Source organism: Lactuca virosa, chromosome 8, assembly GCF_052849685.1.
Source record: "Lactuca virosa cultivar CGN04683 chromosome 8, Lactuca_virosa_CGN04683_v6, whole genome shotgun sequence".
In the NCBI taxonomy this organism is placed as follows: domain Eukaryota; kingdom Viridiplantae; phylum Streptophyta; class Magnoliopsida; order Asterales; family Asteraceae; genus Lactuca; species Lactuca virosa.
The window spans coordinates 45504680-45515441 of record NC_136433.1 but is presented as its reverse complement, the minus strand read 5'-3'; the positions used below and the strand labels follow the sequence as shown (position 1 = coordinate 45515441).

General features: G+C 39.2%; 1 protein-coding gene across 1 annotated transcript; it reads left to right on the top strand.

Annotated features, from left to right (window-relative positions):
- Positions 1 to 7172: 7172 nt before the first annotated feature.
- On the top strand, positions 7173 to 8792 carry LOC145128590 (uncharacterized). Its single transcript, XM_079063402.1, has 5 exons — positions 7173 to 7443; positions 7519 to 7610; positions 7729 to 7805; positions 8443 to 8469; positions 8540 to 8792. The coding sequence occupies exons 1-5, from the start codon at positions 7354 to 7356 to the stop codon at positions 8581 to 8583; spliced, it is 330 nt and encodes a 109-aa protein (XP_078919528.1). The 5' UTR covers positions 7173 to 7353; the 3' UTR covers positions 8584 to 8792.
- Positions 8793 to 10762: the final 1970 nt, after the last annotated feature.

The following is a 10762-nucleotide window of genomic DNA, read 5'->3' as shown; positions in this document are numbered from 1 at the left end:
CCACAATCCAAACAAAATAGTCCAATCGGTAATTTAGTTTTGGTTTTATACGAATAGTATGAACAGCCCAACATGCAAATCCATGGGTAATGGGTTTATGTCTCTCATTCTCTCGTGGTGTGATTGAACTAGGGTTTTCTGGTTATTTTGAATTCGTGGCGAAGAAAGAGACGATGGAGAAGAATGCTATGGAATCGGCTGGAAAGCACAAGTAGGTATTCTCATGGCTTGAGCGATTTAAACAGAGAATGGGTACTTAATATATTTTTTTTCTTTTTTTGCAGCCTCTGGAATACATATACTCTAGATGCCAGCGATTTCTGGGAAAAAATGAACACCATTGAACTTAAGAAAGAAGAAATCATGCCGTGAGTCATTTAAATATTTTTTTTATAAGCATATCATTTTTTTTTTGAATTTTGAAAGAGGACGAAGTCTTATTGATCCAGAACAAAAGAGAATCGAACCTGTCCAAGGATAAAACCATCGAAACCTGAAACAACTTGAAAAGAAAAAATGAAGGAGTTCATAAACATCAGATCAAATTAACAACTTCTTTGGCAATAACCTTTTTGAAAAGATTTAAGCCCTAATAATTTGTTTTTTCTTTATCTCTTCCATAATGGGATACCATTGCATCTGAAAAAAAAATCAACTTCTTTGTAACGCCCCGTTCTAAGAGTAATTATTCATGGATCCCTGAGATCAAGAGTAAGGGCGTTTCGGTCTTTTATGGGAAATGTGTTTTATTTGAGAAGGTTTCGGGTCGGGGTGTGTTGCTAGAAGCGTAGGGCTTCTCGCCACCTTTTCGTGGATATAAAGTTCGTCGGAAACGGACTTAGAATAAAGGAGTTATGACACTTTGAAGATAGTGTCAATAATGGTCCCTAAAGGAAATATTTGGCAAAGGGGTCCTAGGCATGCATGGAGTGCATGCGTGTAATTGGCTGGGTACGCCCAGCGTACGATAGGTTACGCCCAGCGTAGAGTGGTTAAATGAACGCGGGTGTTGGGGGCGTACGCCCAACGTACAGGATATACGCCCAACGTACGTCCAGTGTCCAGAAACCCTAATTTTAGGGCCAGCCACTATATAAGGAACATTATGGTTCCAACCCTAGCCTCCATATCTGCCCTCTTACTCTCAGAAACCCTAAGTAGCCGTTTTCTTCCATGATTGTGGATATTTGACCTTGGGGAGCTTGGTTTGGCAAAGGAGAGCCTAGGAGAAGAAAGAAGAAGTTGTCAACGAAGGAGTTGGGTGGCTGGAGCTCGTAGATCTGGGAAGGCATCATCTTCTGGAGCCCTTTTGAGGTATAAAGTCTCTTGCTTGACATCTATTTTGTGTAGATCTAGGTGTTCTGAGGTTTTGACACCATTTCTTGTCCCAAAAACCCCAAAGTGATGCATGATGCGAGTTGGTTGAGATTATCTGTCCTTTCAGACCTTAGGAGAGGTCTTGAGTGAGAAAAATAAGGTCCCAAAGGCTTTGATTGTCTCATGTGTGATGTAGGTGGGTCTTAATGGATTAAGACCTTGAGTTAAGAGCTTTATGGACGTCCCAAGTAATAAAGTTTGAGACTTTATGAATCCTAGGCATGTTTGGTCGATGGATCTGAAGTTTGGGCTTAAGAGCTTAAGCCATTAAGAACTTATGTGGAATTTTAGTTCAGCGAGATTACGCCCCGCGTAAGCTGATGTACGCCCAGCGTAGTGGGTCAGTGTCCCGTTCCCAGTCCGCGAGAATCGAAGTACGCCCAGCGTACCAAGAGGGGTACGCCCATCGTACTCCCTCTGTTGGGTTTTTGATTTTGGGCCTTAAGTGATTGGGCTGTTTATGGGCTAGTGGGGCTTGGGCCATGACTGAACATTATGGATGGAGTAATTTAGACCCAATAATGATTATGGACCTTGGATCTAGGCCCATTTGGTGAGGTGGGCCCAATTTAGTAAATTGGGCCAATATTGGGCTTTGCATGAGGATTTGGTTTTGGGTCTTGGCCCAATAAGAGGATGATGGACTTAATGAGTGTTGTGGGCCCTTGGCCTAGAAAGTCATGTTGGATTCTAACTTGGTGATTATCATGTGATAGTTGGGAGTCCCGGTGAGTCAGCGGTCAGAGATTTGCAGGATTTCGGCAGTTGCAAGGTGAGTTATCCTCACTATATCGACAGGGTCTACGACACCAAGGCCGGCCCTTTATCGGATGGAAATCCGGGTATTGTTTGTTATGTTATTGTTTTGCTAGATCTGCATCCTGGTATTTAGGATGGTGTTATGTTAGTGACCTGGTTAAGGTCGGTACCCGGGATATAGGGTAATGTTATGTTAGTGACCGGTTAGGTCGGAATCCTGGTTAGGATGTTGATATGCTATGTGATCTGTTAGACTGTTTGTCTGGTTGAGGATTGTTATGTGATTAATTGTTGTATGTGCACATGGTTGTTTGACGGGGGTTGGGTTGAGGCGGGTCCTGCTTTGTGCTGTAGGCCAACATACCCAGGGCGGACCGGATGTTCCGAAGGCCCAGCGAGCGGTCCGGATAGGCTGAAGGCCCAAGAGGGCGGACCAGACGTGCCGAGGCTTGGAGAGTGGACCAGGCCGACTGAAGGCCCGGTGCGGGCGGACCAGTCATACTGTAGACTTAGAGAGTGGACCAGGTGGATTGAAGGCCCGGTGCGGGCGGACCAATCGCACTGTAGACTCGACGTACATGGCTAGACTCAGAGGGTGGACCAGGTGGACTGAAGGCCCGGTGCGGGCGGACCAGTCACACAGTAGACCCGATGTGCATGGCTGTTCTATTTATGATATGTTATGAGTATGATATGTGTGGTTGGTATTTTGGGGGTAACTCACTAAGCTTTCGGGCTTACAGTTTCAGTGTATTGTTTCAGGTACTTCAGGAGATCGTGGCAAGGCGAAGGCGTGATCGTACCGCTCCTCATGTTTTATGATTTATATGATATGGTTCTGGGGGATACTCTGATGTTTAAACTATTTTGAAAACGAGTTGTATGAACGTAATGGTTTTTGAATGATTTAAAATGTTTTAATTTGGCTCAAATTTTATGGGTGTTACACAATTTAATTTGCATATGATATCAACTATCTATTTTAAAAGCTCTATGGCCATCTGTGTTGTAACTTGTGCTGTAATTGGGAAATGAAGGTTCCATTATTAGCTTGAAAATGATTGGATTTGTATTTTGCTTTTCTTGATTGATAAACCTTTGAGTTACAATTCATACTTAATTATAAACCATTTCATTTTTTTATAATATTTTTAGTTTGCAATGGTTTAACATGTCATTACTTATTACAACAAATTTCACCTGTTCTTATTTTCAGCAAGTGCCTTGGTTGTGTATATGTTCAACTCAAGGAGGGATTTTCAAAATGGTTTTCAAAAGGTTTTCGAAATAAGTAAAGGAGGATGCAGAGGGTACGATCAGCCAGAGCCAGTAAGTAGACCCCAAAATACAATAAAAGTTATTTGATTATATGATATGTTAGAACAACATGCTACTACTAAGCTAGGGATCTTCAGGAATTGTATGATAGAATTGCCTGATTATGTGATGCCTATTAGCCTAGGGTTTTCCTTATTTGAGATATGCAGCTTTTCCTCTAGGAGTGAGGATTGAGCGGATGTGTGTATATATGGTTAGAGTGTTGTAGTGATACTTGAGACAAAAATGGGTAGGTGTGGAAGGTAGTATGGGCCCGTACTACTGAAACACAGGACCCATACGTGTATCAAGGAAGTCACAACTCTCTAGGGTATCAGTTATGAGATAGTTCCCCGGGTGAATATGTGATGTGTCTAAGGGTCTCGTTAGTGTATTGCAGTATGGCGATTACGAGACGTTTCGGGGCAGGATCCGGTTCGGGATCAGGATCGGGAGAGGGTGGTCAGGATGGGTCAGTACCACCCGAGGTCATTGGTCAGATGAGCACGGACGAGTTGGATGCCAGGATTCGTGAGATCCTGCATGATGAGGTTGCTGCTATGTTCCGGGCCGAGTTGCCGGAGATGTTTGGGTCGATCAAGACCGCCATGGTCGAGTACTTTGATGAGCGCTATGCAGCTCTTGCGGAGGCGGCTGCCGCGGCAGCTACAGCGGCTGTAGCAGTGGCAGGGGGAGGAACCGGTCGAGGTTTTCAGTATCGGGACTTCGATAAGACGAAGCCCCCTACTTTCGATGGATTTCAAGATCCGATCGTTGCTATGAGGTGGTTGTCAGACGTGGAGGGATGTTTCTTCACGTGTTCATGCCCTGCTGATCAGAGGGTGAGGTGTGCTCTGAACCTGTTGAGGCTCGGAGCGAAGGATTGGTGGAGGTTGACTACGGGATCTTATTCTGATGCGCAGCGGGCTGCGGTTACTTGGGATCAGTTTCGGGAGATGTTCAGCACTCGTTATGTTCCGCGGGTTGAGAGAGAGAGATTGGCTCAGGAGTTCCTGGAGCTGAAGCAGGATTCAGAGTCGGTGACGGAGATCACCAGGATGTTTACTGAGAGGGCGATGTTTTGCCCGGAGTTTGCTTCGGAGCAGGCTCAGATGTCCCGATATCTGAGTATGCTCAAGAGGGATATTCGGCAGTTTGTGTCCACACAGAGGTGTGATACCTTGTTAGAGTTGCAGGAGGCAGCCAGGCGGCGTGAGTTGGAGATTGAGTTGCAGTTGCGAGAGCAGAGGCAGGCCCCAGTGCAGTCGCAGCCGACGCCGAAACGGTTCAAAACCGTTGACTCCAGGATTGGGAGTCAGAGCAGCCACACTTGTGAAAAGTGTGGGAAGGGTCATACCGGAGTTTGTAGGTCCGGTGGTGCGTGCCGCAAGTGCGGAAGAGAGGGGCATTATGCGAGGGATTGCCGTCAGTCAGCCCCGGTGCAGGATATGAGGATTTGTTATCATTGCCATCAGGTTGGACACTTGAGGGTCAACTGCCCACAGTTTGCTGCAGGATCGGTGCAGGCTCCAGCACCGTCCACTTTGAGGATTACTGGCAGGGGTCAGGGTGGAGCGGAGCCTCCGAGGGCTCAGGGACGCGCATTTCAGCTTACAACAGAGGAGGTCAGGGCAGAGCCAGATGCAGCTGCGGGTATGTTCCCATTGTGATATCTTGTTATCTTGTTGATTGTATAGTATGGTAAATCTGTCTGCCTTGTTCCGCATGTTTCATAGTATGATTGAGGATCTTAGTAGTTAGGAGTGGTAGTTAGTGTTCAGGAGATTCTTGGTCGAAAGATAAGGTATATGATCTCGTTGCTTGGAATAGCGACTGCGTTGCGAGGAGTGTTCAGTTGAGATTCGAACTTCCTTGGAGTTCAGGTGTGCGATGGCGGAAGGGTTATACGGTGAAGGTTACTCACTCCCGAGGGAGTCAGTTCATGGATAAGAGGGTAATATCCATGAATTATTGTTTTATATGAATTATTGTTTTATATGAAATCACATGTAATTCACATATGAATCACATATGAATCACATATAATTCACATGTAAATCACAAGTGAATTATATATAAATTATATGTGAATCACATGTCACAAGTAATCACATATGAATTACATGTGATTTACATTTAAATCACATGTAATTCACATATGAATTACATGTAATTCACATGTAAACCACATGTTATTCACATATAAATCACATATTAATCACATGTAAATCACATGTTATTCACATGTAAATCACATGTTATTCACGTATGAATCACATATAATTCATATATGAATTACATGTGATTCACATGTAATTCACAGTAATTCACATATAAATTATATGTGATTCACATGTAAATCATATGTAATTCACATATGAATTACATGTGATTCACATGTAAATCACATATGAATTACATGAGATTCACATGTAATTCATATATGAATTACATGTGATTCACATGTAATTCACAGTAATTCACATATGAATTATATGTGATTCACATGTAAATCATATATGTATTTTTGTGAGTGTTTTTGCATCAATAATTTTTTTTTTTTGTAGATTTGGAAGAAACTGTGGTGAATATTGAAGAGGTGAAAAATGATAAATTGAAGAAAATATGGAAATATTGACAAGAAGACATGAAAACGCTTTGAAATTCTGTAGCATTTTTTTGTTTTTGATATTTTATATTGTATCGAATAAAATACTTATTGTATTGTGTTTATAGATTAATAAATAAAATGAGTTTTCTTATGATTCCTTTACAAATATAATAACATATGAAATATGCATATATGCACTTGTAAAAATATGCATAAATGTACCAAAAATATGCATATAGGCACTTAAAAAAATGTAGTTTTTTTTTTAAATAGTGTCGTTTTTGAAAAAAATTTGTAGTTTTTTTTGAAAAAATGTGGTTTTTGAAAAAACTGCAGTTTTTAAAAAAAAATGCATTTTTTTTTAAAAATGATAGGTTTTTTAAAAAAATTGTAGCTTTTTTTTTGAAAACTTGCAGATTTTTAAAAAAAATGTTGTTTTTCTAAAAAGAAAAGCAGTTTTATTTTTTATTTTTGAAAAAATTGTAGTTTTTTTTGAAGAACAATGCAGTTTTTTTTTTGAAAAAATTGCAGTTTTTTTGAGAAAAATAGGCTTTTGTTTTTTGAAAAAATTACATTTTTTTTTGAAATATTTTTTATTTTTTTTAAAATTTATGTTATTTTTTAAAACTTTTTATTAATGTTTCCAATAACATAAAAAATTAAACATTAAATGAGATTGGTATGATTACGATCATGCCGTTATTGAATTAATTTTGATCTAACGATCCACTTTTAGTTCTCGGGAAACTATGAGTTCTCAACCGATCTCATCCTTATATATATATATATATATATATATATATATATATATATATATATATATATATATATATATATATATATATATATATATAGAGAGAGAGAGAGAGAGAGAGGTAGGTTCAAATGTTTCTCACATTTATTGTGTGCTAGAATGCATCAATAGGAATTTAGTATTAATTATATTCCAAGATATTTCATAGGAAGCTTACCTTCTTTGAAGGGCAAAATTGACAATATTCTAAAATTTATCTTTGAATTTGTCTTTCACATTTCCAAAGAAAATATTGTCAATTACTTGTTATGTGTGGGGTTTTTTATTTTCTTTTTCATTTTTTCAGATTCACAAGGCACCTTTTAAATTTCTATAGAAGTGGTGGCTATAGTTCAACAGTTGATAAATTTATCACGCAAGCAAACATTGAAGACCAAGGAGGTATATGTTTGTAAGTTTTTTTTTTTCATTGGGTATCTGTCTATTTGATTTTATGAATAGAGTTGGAAGGAGCAGTGATGGACTACCATGATATATGGTACAAAGCCCCCCGTGGTATGGATTTCTGGACATACTTTTGCCATCAAGTGTCATTGAAGAGACAAAAAAAAAAGACACTTTGCAGGTCTATATATCTATAATATATTTATATTCATATTTATATATTTGGTGTTTATGTTTTCTACGTAATAAATTTCAGACAAACCCAAATGATCAACCATTAAATGTTGATCAAGACGATGACACTGTCTCTGGCCCTGTCTTCATTAGGAGAAGAGAAGCATATAGAAAGTGAGTATTTCTGATTATTTTGCAAAATAATTATTTACAATGGATAAAGAAAGATTCTAAATTTTATGAATTATGTAATCGGCTGTTATGTTATGTTATGTTGTTTTGTTTTTGATAGGATTAGCAAGTACATTTGTGACTACTTCAACAAAAGTGTACATTTGCAGATTCTCCGTGAAATTGAAATTGGTCAAGGTATATATATCTTTTACACATTGCATTTACTTTATTGGAGTCCTTTTCTTTAGAGAGAATTTCGTTCGTATATGCCCTTAATAAACTTTCAAAATATTATATTTGACCGAATTCATTTTTTTATAATCATTTTTCGTACTTTAAAATGATTATAATTATAAATAAATAATTAAACTGACCATATTACCCTTGCTTTTAACATTTGTAACCTTAAACTAAATTGATTATGTCTTTTTAAGATAAGAGAAGTTCCGAGATTCTTCAAGCAAAGATAAACTAAAAATCTAGAAATTTTGTTTCCTTTCAATAGATATTTCAGAATAATTGGGTCCAGAATAGACAATTTGCAGCCATGAAGCTTGTGTGTTTTTTTTCTTCTTCATGGTTCTTATCTTTAAACCGGAGAACGAAACCTCATTTTCTTTGATAGGATGAAATAATTATTTTGAAGTTTACAAAATATATAAATGATATTAGATTTCTTAAAAGGGTTATTGATTAAAATAAAACATTTAAATTCGGCCTTTTCTTTATGCTGAAATGATTTGGGTCATAGTTCTTCGTGTTTTCTTGGTTTATTATTCCATTATTTCATTCCTAAATAACCAAGAATTTGCAATGTTTGTTATGTGTGTAGGAAGCACATGTTCTCGCCCTGAATCATGTAAGTGCAATATTTTTAATCTTCTTGGAATTAATAGGAGAAATTACAAGTATGTATTTTTTGTTTTCAGCTGGACCCCAAAAACGCAAACGCAAAAGCAAAAGTAATGCTTAGAATTTCGATGATTGAGGAATGGTTTAAAGTATGGAAAGGTGGATTTATTTATCGTGTGCTCACTAGTATTTATCACAGATGTTATCGGTGCTTCCTAAAGTTTTTGAGACTTTTTGCATGTGTAGAGATTCTTGGTTCTTGATTATTCTCGTTTAAAGTTTGGGGATGTTTAGTGGCCAAATGTGACCATTAATTTTGTTTATATTGACTATTTTTAGCCTTAAAACTGTATGTTATAATATCGTTTGGTGATAATATGTCACTATGGATGAAGTTTTTGTTTAAATGTCTTGTTGGATATTGTATAGAAATGTTACTATATATATCGCAACATTAGAATTTGTTATGGACTTGGTGTTTAGGGATTGAAAACCCTTAAATGTCCATTCTAGACTTCATGTTGTTTAATATCTAATATACTTCTATCATAATATTCAACATTTGCTATGCACGGAGATTGTGTGCTTGATAATGTCATTTTAACAATTGGTTCGGTTGTGTTTATAATTACTTGAGACATGGAAACCTTAGGTTTAGAACATGATCGTGTTCGATTTATGGCGTGATAATTAATTTGCCTAATAGTTCAATGTATGACATGTTACAGATTTTATACATCTAAATATATTGTGTGCTTAAAGCCATCTAGCCGTCTAGAATTTTCCAATGCGAGCTAGTGTTTGATACAATATCATAAATTATGTATAGGATTTGTTAGGCACACGGTGGCAATTTATGTTTAACAAGTGTCATTGGTCCGCATTTGAGTATTTGAACCGGCGATAAAGCCACTGCATTCATAAGTCTTAGGACACTTAGCGTAGATTAACTTGAATAATTTAGGCCTTATGAGTTGTGATATGAGTTAGAATCGGTCGGACTTTTTGAGTACGATAAGGTCCTAATGCCTAATGATGTTAGTGAATAATAATATAATAAGATGTGTTGTGTCAGACCGAGAGATAGTGGCTCATCATGGAGTGCCTGTCACGGTGGTGTCAGACCGAGATGTCCAGTTTACTTCTAGGTTTTGGAAGCGGTTTCAAGACGAGATGGGTACTCGTCTCCATTTCAGCACCGCTTTCCACCCTCAGACAGACGGAAAGAGCGAGAGGACGATTCAGACTCTCGAGGACATGCTTCGAGCATGTGTGCTAGACTTTAGTGGCAGTTGTTATACGTATCTTCCGTTAGCAGAATTTTTGTATAACAACAACTATCACTCCAGTATAGACCGACCTCCCTTCGAGATGCTCTACGGGAGGAAGTGCAGGACCCCGATCTGCTGGGGTGAGGTCGGTCAGAGAGTCATGGGGAGTACGGAAGTAGTACTCAAGACCACAGAGCGGATTCAACAAGTCTGGAGCAGGCTCCAGACTGCTCAGAGTCAACAAAAGAGTTACGCCGACAAGTGGCGTTCGGACTTGGAGTTTCAGGTAGGCGATATGGTCCTCCTGAAAGTGTCGCCCTGGAAGGGTGTTATCAGATTTTAGAAGCGGGGCAAGCTGGGCCCCCGGTTCATTGGTCCATTTAGAGTTTTGGCCCGGGTAGGACGGGTTGCTTACCGGTTAGATCTTCCAGCAGAGCTCAGTCAGATCCACAGCACGTTCCATGTTTCCCAGTTGCGGAAGTGCGCAGTGGATGATTCAGCAGTGGTACCCCTGGAGGGCATTCAGGTTGACGATAGCTTGAACTATATCGAGAGACCAGTGGCGATTCTAGATCGCAAGGTGAAAGAGATGAGGAATAAGTGAGTAGAGTTAGTGAAGGTGCAGTGGCAGCACCGCAAGGGCTCGGAGTGGACATGGGAGCCCGAGGTGGAGATGAGAGAGCACTACCCAGAGTTGTTTCCAGATGCAGCAGACTTCAAGGACGAAGTCTAAGACAAGTTGGGGAGAATTGTAACACCCGGTCTCAAGTATGCATTTAATTTAAGTCAAACTTCATATTTTACCCTTGGACTCGACGAGTTGGGGCTCAACTCGTCGAGTAGGATCAACTCCGGGTCGGGGAACAAAGTGACCTACTCGATGAGTCGGAAGACCTAATCGGCGAGTAGGAGCTGTCTGATGGAAACCCTAATTTTAGGGTTTGTCCCACTATTTAAAGGAACATAACACCCTTGTGGCCTCCCTTATCACTCCCTCAACGTTCAGAAAGCTCTAAAACGCCACCCTTG